Source organism: Carcharhinus amblyrhynchos, unplaced genomic scaffold (genome assembly GCF_965287045.1).
Source record: "Carcharhinus amblyrhynchos unplaced genomic scaffold, sCarAmb.v2.hapA scaffold_39, whole genome shotgun sequence".
Classification (NCBI taxonomy): Eukaryota; Metazoa; Chordata; class Chondrichthyes; order Carcharhiniformes; family Carcharhinidae; genus Carcharhinus; species Carcharhinus amblyrhynchos.
This window is the reverse complement of record NW_027649780.1, coordinates 4457327-4474623: the sequence shown is the minus strand read 5'-3', so window position 1 is coordinate 4474623 and position 17297 is coordinate 4457327. Positions and strand designations below refer to the sequence as shown.

General features: G+C 48.0%; 2 protein-coding genes across 2 annotated transcripts; both read right to left on the bottom strand.

Moving 5' to 3' along the window:
* Nucleotides 1-544: 544 nt before the first annotated feature.
* On the bottom strand, nucleotides 545-5836 carry LOC145363669 (uncharacterized). The gene has a single exon (XM_080218882.1). It carries the CDS (start codon nucleotides 5834-5836, stop codon nucleotides 4745-4747), a length of 1092 nt encoding a protein of 363 aa, XP_080075008.1. The 3' UTR covers nucleotides 545-4744.
* Nucleotides 5837-6077: 241 nt separating this feature from the next.
* On the bottom strand, nucleotides 6078-17047 carry LOC145335545 (uncharacterized). Its single transcript, XM_080181343.1, has 3 exons — nucleotides 16986-17047; nucleotides 13507-14480; nucleotides 6078-6181 (listed from the first exon to the last, which is right to left on the bottom strand). Exon 2 carries the CDS (start codon nucleotides 13971-13973, stop codon nucleotides 13515-13517), a length of 459 nt encoding a protein of 152 aa, XP_080037469.1. The 5' UTR covers nucleotides 13974-14480; nucleotides 16986-17047; the 3' UTR covers nucleotides 6078-6181; nucleotides 13507-13514.
* Between the last annotated feature and the right edge of the window lie 250 nt (nucleotides 17048-17297).

Below are 17297 nucleotides of genomic sequence, written 5' to 3'. Positions count from 1 at the left end.
CCGCGTCTTAAAAATATTTAGCGAGGCAGCCTCCACCACCTCAATGGGCAGAGAATTCCAGAAATTCACCACCCTTTGAGTGAAGAAGTTCCTCCTCAACTCCGTTCTAAACCGCCCCCCCTTTATCTTGAGGCTGTGCCCTATAGTCCTACTGTCCTTTCTGAGCGGGAAGAGTCTCTCCACCTCTATCCTATCCATCCCATTCAACATCTTATACATCTCAATGAGACCTCCCCTCATTCTTCTAAACTCTAACGAGTACAAGCCTAGTTTATTCAGCCTCTCCTCATAGCTCAACCCCCTCAACTCCGGCATCAGCCTAGTAAACCTCCTCTGCACTACCCCATAGCGTGGTGGAGACTGAATCGTTAAATGGTTTCAAGAAGGAGATAGGTATGTTTTTGATTTAAGAACGGGGTTAAAAGGTGGGGTGGTGAATTTGAGACCAGGGAGAGATCAACCATGATCTGATTGAATGGCAGAACAGGCTTGAAAGGCTACTCCTAACTCCTATGCACACTAAAAGGGCAGCAGTCGACTCAAATTCTCTGAAAGAAAATTTTGTTTATTTAATACTTCAGGTCCCAAACTTACAATATTTGTAACATTTCAACTTTTACACTTCAACATTAATTCTTAACTCTAACTCTTTGAACCCTAAACTCTTACACTGAACTTCTAACTCTTTAACTGAAATGAATACCACCCGGTTCAGAACAAAGTGGCCAAGTCATTTCCCGATGTAGACTTTTTGATGTGGTGCTTTGTCTTCCCTGAGGATGTTCTTTCAGGGCACACGTGCGACAGATGATCTCTGAATGGAGACATAGGGCTGAAACGCGTGTCTTTATCCTCAAACTGTCCTCCTCTTCCAGAAAGTCCCCTGGCGCTCAGCCAGTGGTGTAACGGGAAACCGATCACATTGTTCAACCAGGCAATGTCACAATGATTCATTTAAATGGCGTATAGGCCACATAGCCTTCACCCATATATGGGTATGGCTCTGCCGTGTCTGAACAACCGTCTTTATTTGGTCAGCACAGGAAGTGTCAGGTCACAGTCCACAGGCCAGATCATTGCAGCCATTTTATGACTTGCATCTGTTCTTGATTATATGTTAACCCCAAAAATTCCAGCATGCTTGACTTTCACTGTCACAATTGCTCTTCCGGCTAATATCGCCGTCACTGTTGCTGAAATCATTGTTGTACTCCGCTCCCTGACCGCAAGTATGAGACTGCTTGATGGAAGGAGTTGGGGCAGCACAGTGGTAAGCACACTGCTGCCTCACAACGCCGGGGACCAGGGTTTGATTCCCAGCCTTGGGTCACTGTCCGTGTGGAGTCTGCATGTTCTCCACGTGCCTGCGTGGGTTTCCTCTGGGTGCTCCGGATTCCTCCCACAGACCAAGACGCGCTGGTTAGGTGCATTGACTGTGCTAAGTTCTCCCTCACTGTACCCGAACAGGCACCGGAGTGTGGCGACTAGCGGATTTTCACAGTGACTTCATTTAGTGTTAATGTCGACCTATGTGTGACTAATAAATAAACTTTAAACTTTGTTACGTCAGTGGATATGGGAACAGTGTGAGAAAATAATGTTGAGACAGGCGATCAGCCATCATTGAATTGAACTGGTTTATTATTGTCTCATGTATTGGGATACAATGAAAGGTATTATTTCTTGCGCGCTATTCAGACAAAGCATACTGTTCATAGAGGAGAGTGCAGAATATGGTGTCGCAGTTATCAACAGGGTGAAGAGAAAGATCAACTTAATGTGAGGTAGGACCATTCAAAAGTCTGATGGCAGCAGGGAAGAAGCTGTTCTTGAGTCAGTTGGTACGTGAGCTCAGACTTTTGTATCTTTTTCCCGACAGAAGAAGATGAAAGAGAGAATGTCCGGGGTGCGTGGAGTCCTTAACTATGCTGGCTGCTTTTCCGAGGCAGCAGTAAGTGTAGACAGAGTCAATGGATGGGAGGCTGGTTTGAGTGATGGATTGGGCTACATTCACGACCCTTTGTAGTTTCTTGCGGTCTTGGGCACAGCAGGAGCCATACCAAGCTGTTCTACATCCGGAAAGGATGCTTTCTATGGTGCGTCTGTAAAAATTGGTGAGAGTCGTAGCTGACATGCCAAATTTCCTTAGCCTCCTGAGAAAGTAGAGGCACTGGTGGGCTTTCTCAGCTATGATGTTGGCATGGGGGGACCAGGACAGATTTTTAATTATCTGAACACCTAGAAACTTGAAGCTGTCAACCATTTCTACTTCATCCCCGTTGATGTAGACAGGGACATGTTCTCCACTACGTTTCCTGAAGCCAACGACTATCTCCTTCGTCTTGTTAATATTGAGGGAGAGATTATTGTCGTCACACAGATCACCAGATTCTCTACCTCTCGACCATCGCCACTTCATAACCGTTGATGTAGACGGAGGAATGTCCTCCACATCTAGTTGAGTGACAGAGCAGGCTTGAAGGGCTGAATGGCCTATGCCTGCTCCTAATCCTCAACAAATGTCTGATAGAGTTTAACAGACAGCCGCCACAAAGCATGAGATAAGCTGCAAGATGACTTCCAGGCAAGGTGTTGGACAGGGGAAGCAACACCAAGGGAGTCTGTTCTCTAATCCTTGGTCAGATGGGGATTGAATAGGTGAGTGACATTGGGTAAACTACCAGCCCCTAGTAATGAAGTTTATTAATGGGTGCTTGGGGATAAAGTGCTCCAGTCCTCATCAGCAAGAACTGGGCAACACTGTGGTGCGGTGGTTAGCACTGCTGTCTCACAGTGCCAGGGATCCGGGTTCGATTGCCAGCTTGGGTCACTTGTCTGTTTGGAGTTTGCACGTTGTCCCAGTGTCTGCATGGGTTTCACTGACCATAATCCCACCCAGGCCCTATCCCCATAACGCCATGCATTTACCCTAGCTAGTCCCCCTGATACCAAGGGGCAAGTTAGCATGGTCAATCCACCTAATCCATACATCTTTGGACTGTGGGAGGAAACCAGAACATCCGGAGGAAACTCATGCAGATACGCTGTGAAGCAGCCGTGCTAACCACTGTGCCACTGTGCCCCCACAGTGCTAAGGACCCGGGTTCGATTCCCAGCTTGGGTCACTGTCTGTGCGGAGTCTGCACTTTCTCCCAGTGTCTGTGTGGGTTTCATTTACCACAATCCCACCCAGGCCCTATCCCCATAATCCCATGCATTTACCCTAGCTCGTCCCCCTGGCACTCAGGGGCAATTTAGCATGGTCAATTCACCTAATTCGCAAATATTTGGGCTGTGGGAGGAAACTGGAGCACCTGGAGGAAACCCATGCAGACACACTGTGAGGCAGCAGTGCCTCACAGTGCCAAGGACCCGGGTTCAATTCCCAGCTTGGGTCACTGTCTGTGTGGAGTCTGCACGTTCTCCCCATGTCTGCGAGGCTTTCCTCCAGGTGCTCCGATTTCCTCCCGCAGTCCAAAAGATGTGTGGATTAACTGCATTGGGCCGTGCTAATTCTCCCTCAGTGTACCCAAACAGGCGCCAGAGTGTGGCAACTAGAGGATTTTCACACTAACTTCATTGCAGTGTTAATGTAAGCTGACTTGTGACACTAACAAATAAACTTTAATAAATAAAACTTCCTGACCCCTCAGAGAAGACAGAACAAAAGAGAAGGTGGCTGCAAACATTGGACAAAAAAATTGCACTTACCTGTCACGAGTTGGATGTTACCATAATACAGAGTAGCATAAGTAGGCCATTTGGCCCACTGAGTCTGTTCTATCATTCACTGAGCTAATTACTGATCTAATATGACAATCTTTGACTTCACTTTCTTGCCTTAGCCCCGTAACCTGTGAATCCATTACTGATTAAAAATCTGTCTGTCTCAGCCTTGAAAATACTTAACAATATGTTATTCTCTGTTCATCATATTTAAACAGTTCCTTCTTAATAAACTATTGTAATAATTAATAAATTATTTTATGAACACCATCCTTTTTTTCAGATAATCCATGATACCTGAACAAATAACCTTAGATAGCTGAGGATGGAGGAGACAAGGGAGAGGTTTAAGGTTATAAAGTTTATTTACAAGTGTCACAAATAAATACTCTGAAAGGTGTGGGGAGCTGGGACTCAGCCGTGAGAGTACTGAAGGTACGAGAACTGAAATCATCGAAAGTTAAAAAGAAAAAAAATGCTCAAAAATACAACAGTGACATTAATTATTCTTCTCTTATCACAGAGAAATTATGGCCCTAACTCACTGCTTCGAACAACAGGAATATTTTCAGATCCGTCACATTCAAGCTCAATTATGGTAAAATTTATTTATTCGTGTCACAAGTAGGCTTACATTAACACTGCAGTGAAGTTACTGTCAAAATCCCCTAGTTGCCACACTCCGGCACCTGCTGGGGTTACACAGAGGGAGGATTTAGCCCGGCCAATGCACCTAACCAGCACGTCTTTCACACTGTGGGAGGAAACTGGAGCACCCGGAGGAAACCCACGCAGACACGGGGAGAACTTGCAAACTCCACGCAGACCCAAGCTGGGAATCAAACCCGGGTCCCTGGCGCTGTGAGGCAGCAGTGCTAACCCACTGTGCAACCAGTCCGCCGCATTATTAACATCATTACTGACTCAGCAGAAACAAACCCCATATGTCGGAATGAACGAGGTTCAGTCCTGGACGAGATCAACAGCAGCAACGACAGCAGAGTCCAACCCCCTGCGGTCACTTGTGGACTCGCTGGTGAGTCAGGAGGTGGGACGAACGCGTGAATCCTTTCCCGCACGCGCAGCAGGTGAACGGTTTCTCCCCGGTGTGAACTCGCTGGTGTCTCAGCAGCACATCCGTGCTTTTAAAGCTCTTCTCGCACTGGGAACACTTGAAAGGTCTGTCGTTGGTGTGAACCAGCTGGTGCGAGTTGAGGTGAGCCAGCCGGGTGAAGCCCTTCCCGCACGCCGGGCAGCTGAATGGTCTCTCCCCGGTGTGAACCTGCTGGTGGGTCAGGAGGTGGGACGAACGGGTGAAGCCTTTCCCACAGACGGGGCAGGCGAAAGGCCTCTCCCCTGTGTGAAGGCGCTGGTGCATCAGCAGGTCCCTCATCGTTTTGAAGCTCTTCCCGCAGTCAGGACACGTGAAGGGTCTCTGATCAGAGTGAACTCGCTGGTGCAGCCTGAGGTTGTTCAGACAGATAAATCCCTTCCCGCAGGCGGAGCAGGTGAAGGGTCTCTCCTCGGTGTGAATCCGCTGGTGCCTCAGCAGGTCGCCCGCCGTCTTAAAGGCCTTCTCGCATTCGGGACACGTGAAAGGCCTGTCGTCAGTGTGAACCAGCTGGTGTGAACTGAGCTGGGAGAGCCGAGCGAAGCCCTTCCCGCACACGGGGCAGGTCACCAGCCTCTCCCCGGTGTGGACCTGCTGGTGTTTCAAGAGGTTCAGCGACTGTCGAAACGCCTTCCCGCACTGAGAGCAGCTGAACCGCCTCTGGGTGTGAACGAGCTGGTGCTTGGCCAGGTCCTCGCGTCTCTTAAAGCTCTTCTCACACTCCGGGCAGCTGAACAGCCTCTCATCAACGTGAACCAGCTGGTGCCTCAGCAGCTGGGACACAAAGCTGAAGCCCTTCCCGCACACCAGGCAGGTTAACGGCTTCTCCCCAGTGTGGGTCCTCTGGTGTATGTGTAAGCTGGACGACAACGTGAACCCCTTCCCGCACACGGAGCAGGTGAACGGCCTCTCCCCGGTGTGTCTGCGTCGATGGATCTCCAGCTGGGATGGATAATTGAATCCCTTCCCACAGTCCCCGCATTTCCAAGGTTTCTCCATGGTGCTGGTGTCCTTGTGTCTCTCCAGGTTAAATCTCAGTTAAAATCTCACACAGAACACGGGTAAAGCAGTCTCTCCCCGCTGTGAATGCTGCAATGTTTTTTCAGGCTGTGTAACCAGTTAAAGCTCTTTCCACAGTCATTTCATTGGAACACTCTCACTTGGGTGTGTGGAGTCTCGGTGCTTTTCCAGTCACACTGATGTTTGAAATCTTTTCCCACAGCAGAACAAACGAACATTTCTCCTTCACATTCAAGACTAATGATATTCAGTCCTGATTAATCAAGGTCATGACATGATGTTTGGTTCGAATTACCCATCTGTAAATCCTCCCTTTCTGATACCCTGTAAAAGGAGATTATCAGAGTCATCACTGTCAGTACAGGGTAACATTCAGAACAGACAGTTCTAGTTTCTGTGGAACAATTTTTTTCCTCTTGTGATGTTAGTGTACCTTTAAGAAAGGTTTTTATAAATATCACAATTTCTGCAGCTTTCATGGTTTCAGTGGTTTCTTAGCTCACAGCTTCAGTGATGCCTTTGTTGCCGACTTGACTGGAATTGTCCTTTAATTGCTTCTTAAGTGGCTTAAATGGGATTGTTTGTGTTTACTCTGGGATTAGTTTTATGATCTTGCATTGTTAGGAGAAAGGGTCATACGTCTTTGGACAGTTTCTTTTTGTTCCAGTGAGTTTAAGGTTTCAGTTTTGAGAATCCTGAGGCTGCAATTTAGTTTTAAGTTTTAGCAGGGGCATCAAGCAAGAAAGAAGCTGAAGTCTCTCTCTCTCTCTCCATCTCTCTGTTCTATTTGGAAATTCTGCTGGTTATCTCAAGGCAAAGTTTTGCTTTCCGGAAGAAAAGTGCAGCCTTTGAAAAGACTCAATTCCAGTCAATTAAGATTTTAATCTACGCTGTGTTAAACCTGTAAGAAGGGTTTTGTCTAGGAAAGGTTTTGGTATGTTGGAACAGTTTTAATATTCGATTAAGGGTCAATGCATTATTGTGATTGTTTTCTTTCTGTTTTTCTGTTTGTAATTGATAAAGGTATTGCTAATTTTCTTTCTATACATATTAATGAAAGCACCCTGGTGGATTGCTGAATCACACCTGAAGTGAAACATCTCATGCTCATTTTAGTCAAATTCAAGATGCAAAATTTATGGTTCAGGTGGTCTTCCTAAAACACTTTAGAGTTTCTAACCTGAACTATAACACTCTCTTGTTCCACTACAGCTGTAGATCCCCGTCTCACCCCGTCTCTCTCCTCCCTGACTGAAATTCAAATAAAGTGTTGGGTTTTTTTCTGTGACCATTTAACAAATTTGTACAAATAGAGAAAGCAACTTTTGATCATTCACTACATTCATGATTTAAATAAAACGTTACACAATCATTACATAAGAACATAAGAAATAGGAGCAGGAGTAGGCCATCTAGCCCTTCGAGCCTGCCCCGCCATTCAATAAGATCATGGCTGATCTGTCGTGGCTCAGTTCCACCTTCCCGCCCTCTCCCCATAAGCCTTAATTCCCTTGCCTATCAAAAACCTATCAACCCACGTCTTAAATATATTTAGTGAGGCAGCCTCCACCACCTCAACGGGCAGAGAATTCCAGAGATTCACCACCCTTTGAGTGAAGAAGTTCCTCCTCAACTCCGTTCTAAACTACCCCCCCTTTATCTTGAGGCTGTGCCCTCTAGTCCTACTGTCCTTTCTGAGTGGGAAGAGCCTCTCCACCTCTATCCTATCCATCCCATTCATCATCTTATATGTCTCAATGAGATCTCCCCTCATTCTTCTAAACTCTAATGAGTACAAGCCTAGTTTATTCAGCCTCTCCTCATAGTTCAACCCCCTCAACTCCGGCATCAGCCTAGTAAACCTCCTCTGCACTCCCTCCAAGGCCAAAATATCCTTGCGTTAAGTGCGGTGACCAAAACTGCACACAGTACTCCAGCTGCGGCCTCACCAGTGCCCTGTACAGCTGCAGTAAGACCTCCCTACTTTTATATTCAATCCCCCTCGCTATGAAGGCCAGCATCCCATTTGCCTTCCTGACCACCTGCTGCACCTGCAGGCTGGGTATTTGCAACTCATGCACAAGGACCCCGAGGTCCCTCTGCACCGTCGCATGCTGCAGTTTTTTGCCCCGTAAGTAATAGTCCTTCCTACCATTATTCCTACCAAAGTGGACAACTTCACACTTGCCAACATTAAATTCCATTTGCCAGTTCCTGGCCCATTCGCCCAGCCTATCTAGATCCTTCTGCAGACTTTCCACACCCTCCGCGCAATTTGCCGTTCCACCAATCTTGGTGTCATCAGCAAATTTCGACACCATACACTCGGTTCCCTCCTCCAGATCATCTATATAAATGGTAAATAGCTGAGGCCCCAGCACCGACCCCTGGGGCACTCCACTAGTCATTCATCTCAAGATGTGTTTCCTGCTGAAATGGGGGAAAATATCTGTCTGGACTTGGTTAGAAAACTCTTGAATCACACCTCCCATTGGCACTAACTCCAAAAGAAAAAAAATGAGATAGAGAATCTGGTGAACTGGTGTGGCAGCAATAATCTCTCCCTCAATGCCAACAAGATGAAGGTGATTGTCATTGACTTCAGGAAGCTTAAAGGAGAACATGTCATCAATGGGGACAAAGTAGAAATGGTCGAAAGCTTCAAGTTTTTAGGTGTCCAGATCACCAACAACCTGTCCTGGTTCCCCCCACCACTGCCGACACTATAGTTAAGAAAATCCACCAACACTTCTACTTTATCAGGAGGCTGAGGAAATTTGGCATGTCAGCTATGACTCTCACCAACTTTTACAGATGCACCATAGAAAGCACTCTTTCTGGTTGTATCACAGCTTGGTATGGCTCCTGCTCTGACCAAGACCGCAAGGAACTACAAAGGGCCATGAACGAAACCCAGTCCATCACGCAAACCAACCTCCCATCCACTGACTCCCATCTGCACTTGCTGCTACCTCGGAAAAGTAGCCAGCATAATCAAAGACCCCAAGCACCCCGGACATTTTCTCTTCCACCTTCTTCCATCAGGAAAAAGATACAAAAGTCTGAGGTCACGTTCAAGAATAGCTTCTTCCCTGCTGCCGTCAGACTTTTGAATGGACCTGCCTCGTATTAAATTGATCTTTCTCTACACCATAGCTATGACTGTAACACTACATTCTGCACTCTCTTCTTTCCTTCCCTATGAACGGTATGCTTTGTCTGTACAGCGCGCAAGAAACAATACTTTTCACTGCATCCCAATACATGAGACAATAACAAATCAAATCAACATAAGAACATAAGAAATAGGAGCAGGAGTAGGCCATCTAGCCCTTCGAGCCTGCCCCGCCATTCAATAAGATCATGGCTGATCTGTTGTGGCTCAGTTCCACTTTCCCGCCCTCTCCCCATAACCCTTAATCCCCTCTCTTATCAAGAACCCATCAACCCGCTTCTTAAAAATATTTAGCGAGGCAGCCTCCACCACTTCAACGGGCAGAGAATTCCAGAGATTCACCACCCTTTGAGTGAAGAAGTTCCTCCTCAACTCCGTTCTAAACCGCCTCCCCTTTATCTTGAGGCTGTGCCCCCTAGTCCTAGTGTCTTTTTTGAGCGGGAAGAGTCTCTCCACCTCTATCCTATCCATCCCATTCATCATCTTATACGTCTCAATGAGATCTCCCCTCATTCTTCTAAACTCTAACGAGTACAAGCCTAGTTTATTCAGCCTCTCCTCATAGCTCAATCCCCTCAACTCCGGTATCAGCCTAGTAAACCTCCTCTGCACTCCCTCCAGGGCCAAAATATCCTTGCGCAGGTGCGGCGCCCAAAACTGCACACAGTACTCCAGCTGCGGCCTCACCAATGCCCTATACATCTGCAGCAAGACCTCCCTACTTTTATATTCAATCCCCCTCGCTATGAAGGCCAGCATCCCATTCGCCTTCCTGACCACCTGCTGCACCTGCAAGCTGGGTTTTTGCGACTCATGCACAAGGACCCCGAGGTCCCTCTGCACCGTCGCCTGCTGCAGTTTTTCGCCACGTAAGTAATAGTCCTTCCTACCATTCTTCCTACCAAAGTGGACCACCTCACACTTGCCAACATTAAATTCCATTTGTCATTTCCTGGCCCATTCGCCCAGCCTATCTAGATCCTTCTGCAGACTCTCCACACCCTCCGCACAATTTGCCTTTCCCCCAATCTTGGTGTCATCAGCAAATTTCGACACCCTGCACTCGGTTCCCTCCTTCAGATCATCTATATAAATGGTAAATAGCTGAGGCCCCAGCACCGACCCCTGGGGCACCCCACTAGTCACCAACCGCCAATCCGAATAGCACCCATTGACCCCCACTCTCTGCCTCCTATTTGACAACCAATCCTCTATCCACGCTAACACCCTACCCCCAACTCCATGTCCCCTGACCTTCTGCAATAACCTCTTGTGAGGTACCTTGTCAAACGCCTTCTGAAAATCCAGAAAGACCACATCCACCGGCTGTCCTCTATCCACTGCCCTAGACACATCCTCATAGAACTCCAGTAAATTTGTCAGACACGACTTCCCTTTAATGAAACCGTGTTGCGTCCGCCCTATCAAGCAATTCCCTTCAAGATGCCTCGCAATTTCCTCCTTAATGACGGATTCTAACATTTTACCTACCACAGACGTTAAACTAACCGGCCTATAATTCCCCGCCTTTTGCCTGGCACCCTTCTTAAACAACGGCGTAACATTAGCCGTTTTCCAATCTTCCGGCACTTCCCCGGAATCCAGCGACGTCTGGAAAATAACCACCAAGGCATCCACTATAACCTCCGCCATTTCTTTCAGAACCCTCGGATGCATTCCATCCGGTCCTGGGGACTTGTCCACAATCAGCCCCTCCAGTCTGTCGAGCACCACCTCTCTAGTAACAAATCAAAATCAAATCAAACCAAAGTAAGATTAATAAATGTGAAATGGAATTCAGGAGAAAGGACACTACTCCACAAATAAGATATAGAACAAATAACGACTACTCGACCATCACCTCAGAGATACGGAGGACTATAGCAGAGATGTACTGCTGAGGCTGTGTAAGGCTCTGGTCAGACCACATGTGTAATATTGCGAACGATTTTGGGCCCTGTACCTAAGGAAGAATGTGTTGGCCTTGGAGAGACTTGAGAGGAGGCTCATGTGATTGATGCCAGGAATTAAAAGTTGACTTACGAGGAATGTTTGAGGACTCTGGTTCTGTACTCGATGGAGTTTAAAAGGATGAGGGGGGGAGTCTCATCGAAACTTGCAGGATACTGCGAGGCCTGGACAGAGTGGACGTGGGGAAGATGTTTCCATTAGGAGGAGAGACTAGGATCTGAGGGCACCACCTCAGAGAAGAGGGACGACCCTTTAGAAGCGAGATGAGGAGGAATTTCTTCAGCTGGAGAGTGGTGAATCTGTGGAGTTCATTGCCACAGAAGGCTGTGGAGGTCAGGTCATTGAGTGTCTTTTAAGACAGATAGATAGGTTCTTGATTGGTGAGGGAATCAAAGATTACTAGGAAAAGGTGGGAGAATGGGGTTGAGAAACTTATCAGCCATGATCGAAGGGTGGAGTAGACTTAATGGGCTGAATGGCTAACTCTGCCCCTCTATCTTATGGTCTTATTTCATGTGCTCATCTAAATGCTTCTTTAACGTTGTGAAGTTCCCGCCTCTATCACCCTGTCAGGCAGCAAGTTCCAGATTCCCCAACACCCTCTGGGTGAAAAAGTATACAAAGAACAGTACAGCACAGGAAACAGGCCCTTCGGCCCTCCAAGCCTGCGCCGCTCATGCTTCCAACTAGACCATTCGTTTGTATCCCTCCATTCCCAGTCTGTTCATGTGACTATCCAGATAAGTCTTAAACGATCCCAGCATGTCCGCCTCCATCACCCTACTTGGCAGCGCATTCCAGGCCCCCACCACCCTCTGCGTAAAATACATCCCTCTGATCTCCTCATTTACCTTAAATCTATGCCCCCTGGGTACTGAACCCTCTACTCAGGGGTAAAGTTTCTTCCTGTTTATCCTATCTATGTCCCTCATCATTTTGTCCACCTCAATCAGGCTCCCCCCATCTGCCATCTCTGCTCAAAGGAAAACAGCCTCAGCCTAAGCAGCCTCTCTCCTCATAGCGGAAACGTAATCACATCCTACAGCTTTGCGACCAGAACTGCACGCTCTAGCTGTCACCTAATAAGTATTTTATACAGCACCATCATGGGCACAGTGGTTAGCACTGCTGCCTCACAGCGCCAGGGAACAAGGTTTGATTATCGGCTTGGGTCGCTGTCTGTGCGGAGTCTGCACATTCTCCCCGTGTCTGCGTGGGTTTCTTCCAGGTGCTCTGGTTTCCTCCCACAGTCTGAAAGACGTGCTGGTTTGGTGCGCTGACCATGCTAAATTCTCCCTCAGTGTACCCGAACAGATGCCGGCGTGTGGCGACTAGGGAATTTTCATGGTAACTTTGTCGCAGTGTTAATGTTAACCTATTTGTGACACTAAATTAAATAAGCTTAAAACTTAACCTCCCTCCTCTTATCACAGAATCCTACAGTGCAGAAGGAGGCCATTCGCCCCATCGAGTTTGCACCGACCACAATCCTACCCAGGCCCTATCCTCATAACCCCATGCAGTTACCCTAGCTAATCCCTGTGACACTAAGGGGCATTTCAGCACGGCCAATCCACCTAACCCGCACATCTTTGGATTGTGGGAAGAAACCGGAGCATAAGGCCGTAAGACACAGGAGCAGAATTAGGCCATTCAGCCCATCGAGTCTGCTCCACCATTCAATCATGGCTGATAGTTTTCTTATCCCCATTCTCCTGCCTTTTCCCTATAACCCCTGATTCCCTTATTAACAAAGAACCTATCTCTCTCTGTCTTACAGACATTCAATGACCTGGCCTCCACATTCTTCTGCGGCAAAGAGTTCCACAGATTCACCACTCTCTGGCTGAAGAAATTCCTCCTCATCTCCGCTTTAAAGGATTGTCCTTTCAGCCTGAGGTTGTGCCCTCTGGTTCTAGCTTTTTCTACTCGTGGAAACATCCTCTCCACGTCCACTCTATCCAGGCCTCACAGTATCCTGTAAGTTTCAATAAGATTCGCCCCCCTCCCCCCGCCCCATCCTTCTAAACTCCAGCCTGTGCAGACCCAGAGTCCTCAACCGTTTCTTATACGACAAGCTCGTGCAGGCTCCACGCAGACAGTGACCCAAGCCGGGAATCGAACCAACATCTCTGGTGCTGTGAGGCAGCCGTGCTAACCATTGTGCCGTCGTTATATTCCATGCCTCAGCTGATGAAGGCGAGGACTACTTTATCAGTCTCTCTGCTGCCTTTGGGGATCTTTGGACAGGCACCCCAAGGTCCCTCTGCTCCTCTGAGCGTCTGACTGTTCATTATGAATTCCCTTTCTTGTCAGTACTCCCAGATGCTTCACCTCATACTTTGGATGGTTAAATTACATTTGCCACTGTTCTACCCATCTAACCAGCTTCCACCAACACCTGATTTATTTAACAGGTATCCAGAATATTAAACTCTGGCCCAGTTACAGGGGTTACCAACAGCAACAGAAACAAAGGATGTGATTAACAGGAGAATCTGACCTCTGCCATCACTTGTGAACTCGCTGGTGCGTCAGCAGGTGAGACGACCGAGCAAATCTCTTCCCGCACACAGAGCAGGTGAACGGTCTCTCCCCGGTGTGAACTTGCTGGTGTGTTAGCAGGTTGGAGGACTGAGAAAAACCCTTCCCACACACAGAGCAGGTGAATATCTTCTCCCCTGTGTGAATCCGCTGGTGGGTCACCAGGTTGGATGATGAAGTGAACCCCTTCCCGCACACGGAGCAGGTGTACGGCCTCTCCCCGGTGTGGACGCGCTGGTGCTGAATGAGGTGGGACGACTGTCTGAACCTCTTCTCACACTGAGAACAACCGAACGGTCTCTCGTCCGTGTGAACAAACTGGTGTTTGATCAGGTCCGGTGAGATTTTAAAGCACTTCCCGCAGTCGGAGCATTTGAAAGGTCTCTCGTCAGTGTGAACCCGCAGGTGCAACTGAAGGCTGGACATCAGAGTGAATCCATTCCCACACACGGAGCAGGTGAACGGTCTCTCCCCAGTGTGAATGCGTCGGTGAGCTTCCAGCTGGGACGGGCAAATGAATCCCTTCCCACAGTCGACACATTTCCACGGTTTCTCCGTAGTGACGGTGCCCTTGTGTCTCTCCAGGTTGGATGATCAGCTGAATCCTCGTCCACACACAGAACCTGTGTACAGTCTCTCCCCGCTGTGAACGCTGCAATGTATTTTCAGGCTGTGTAACTGGTTAAAGCTCTTTCCACACTCAGTGCACCGGAACACTCTCACTCAGGTGTGTGTGTATGTGTGTGTATGTCTCAGCGCTTTTCCAGTCACACTGATGTTTGAAATCTTTTCCCACAAACGGAGTACACAAACCTTTCTCCTTCCACATTCAAAGTGTGATGATATTGCGGTCCTGGTGAATGGAGTGACTCTGACATCTTAGTGTGATGTTCGGTTTGAATTTCCACCTGCAGATCGTCTCCATTTAACATCCTGTAAACAGAGTTTGCAAACATTATCACTGTCAGTACAGCATAAAAATTCAGAACAGATAATTTCTAGTTTCTATGGAATATTTTTTCTTATTTTCCCAAACATGTCGTCCAGTCAAACCAAAAGAAGCAACAAAGTGGACAGCGTGGTGGCACAGTGGTTAGCGCTGCTTCCTCACAGCGGCCGGGACCTGGGTTCGATTTCCGGCCTGGGTCACATTCTCCCCGTGTCTCCATGGGTTTCCTCCGGATGCTCCAGTTTTCTCCCACAGTCCAAAAGACGTGCTGGTTGGGTCATGCTAAATTTTCCCTCAGTGTAGCCTGAACGGGTGCCGGGGGTGGGGGGGTGTTGTGGTGGTGACTTCGGGATTTTCACAGTAACTTCATTGCAGCGTTAGTGTGAGCCTACTTGTGACACTAATGAAATAAACTATGTAAAAAAAACTTAGATCCGGGAGAAGATGATGACCCTCCCTCCTCCACACTGTGCAGTCAAAGTTAGGAATATGTGGCTGAAGTAACCAAACACTGAGGAGCAGCCTCTTCAGTAAATCTACAGGGGCCACAACTTCTCACACTGAAGATAGACATGGTCCATAGAATACTTTAAGTAGCCTGCAGCCTGACGAATAGACTAGGATGGGGGTCTGGTGGCACAGTGGGTAACGTCCCCTACCTCCGAGCTAGAAGCATCTGAGTTTGAGTCCCAGCCCAGGACTTGATGACCAAGGAAGGTGCATTCGTAACGCAACCAAACAAATTGAATATAAACCTAGAAATCGTTGCAACACGCCAATGGCTGGCAGTGAGAATGACTCCAGGACAGCCATGCTGAATCGAACCTGGATCCCTGGCGCTGCAAGGCAGCAGCGCTAACCACTGTGCTGCCTTCCTTTTGTTTCCACAGTCTTGTTCTGTCCATCTGTTCGAAGACAGGAACCGCATTCACTTGTTGACCATTTCTCGGGCACTTGCCTTGACCTAACGGCTCATAATCGGCATGTCGTAATTGGGCCGAAATTTGGCTGGTGGTGTTTAACGTGGATAAGTGCGAGGTTATCCACTTTGGCAGAAAACGGTAGAAAGGCACGTTATTCTCTAGATGGAAAACATTCAAAATGCATCCGGAGGGATCTGGGTGTCTCTGTTCATGAATCCCAGAAAGTCAGTACGCAGGTGCAGCGCATAATAAAAAAAGGCAAATGGGATGTTGGCACTTATTGCAAAAGGACTGGAGTACAGAAGTAGAAAAGTGTTGTTGCAATTGTACAGGGTGTTGGTGAGACCACATCTGGAGTATTATGTCCAGTTTTAGAACATAGAACATAGAACACTACAGCACAAACAGGCCCTTCGGCCCACGAGTTGCGCCGATCACATCAACACCTATCTATAACCCCCAATCCCATAAAACCCCATATACTCATCCAGAAGTCTTTTAAAAGACCCCAGCGAGTTCGCCTCCACCACCACTGACGGCAGCTGATTCCATTCACTCACCACCCTCTGAGTGAACCCTTGGTTTCCTTATTTGAGGAAGGATGTGGTGGCATTGGAGGCAGTACAGAGGAGATTCACCAGATTGAATCTGGGGATGGAGGGATTGATGTATGAGGAAAGATTAAACAGTTTGGGCTTGTACTTGCTGGAGTTTAGAAGGATGAGAGGGTCAAGATATATAATTCCACCAAAAGGGATTGATAAAGCGAACATAGACTAAACGTTTCCCTTTGGGGGCAATCTAGAACAAGAGGTCACAGATAGAGGTTGATTTAAAACTGAGATGAGGAGAAACTACTTCTCGCAGTGGACGGGGAATCTGTGGAACTTGCTGGCCCACAGCACGGTGGAGTCTGAATCATTAAAGTAAAAGTTTATTTATTCGTCCAAAGTAGGCTTACTGCACACTGCAACGAAATTGCTGTGAAATTAAACGGTTTCAAGAAGGAGATGGATATATTTCTGATTTAAAAACGGGATAAAGGGATAACGGGGAACAGGCAGGGAGGTGGATTTGAGACCAGGGTGAGATCAGCCACGAGCTGATTGAATGGCGGAGCAGGCTCGAAGGGCTGAATTGGCCCAATTCTGCTCCTAATTCCTTTGTTCCTGTGGACGGTGCTCCTCAAGCTGTAACCCCTGGCGACAGACTGTTTTGTGGGAATTAGTAGCGAAGGAAACAGACGAAAATCTGCCTGAGTGCACCAGCAGGTGGAGGCAGAGAATTGGAGTGAAAAGAGGGGTGGAGCACAAGGACCCGGGTGGGAACCCAAACCCTCAAGCCCCGCCCCCCCAGGTTTCCATGTCACCGGCTCATGCGCGTTCCCCCCCGTTCAATCAAGATGGCGGCCGGTAACCTTGGCCTTTTTGCGGGACGAAGACCCGGAGATGCAAACGAGGGACCCGTAGGTACGGATTCGGGGTTGGAGGCCTTCACCGTCTGTTCAGAAACCCTCCCCGTCCACCCGCCGGCTCCATTGCTCCCTCCGCGGGTCCGTATCCTCACCGGTTTGGGGAGACGACGGACAGCAGGTTCGTCGTTGCCATCACTGCGCATGCTCCCAACACTTGGGCGGTGCGGCGCCCGCGCACTGCGAGCCTGTGGTCTGGATAGAGGGCATTCATCAGCGCGGAGAACGCTGGGTAGTGTTTCCACCATTGCGTGTCCAAACCAGTGAATTGTGATTTATTTTGCTATCATGGGCCGAGCTGGGGCGGAAACACTAAAATCCAGCGCCAAATTATGCAAACACCTAAATAAAATTTTCCTTTCAGATAAAAGCAAAATACTAAGGATGCTGGAATCTGAAACAAAAAC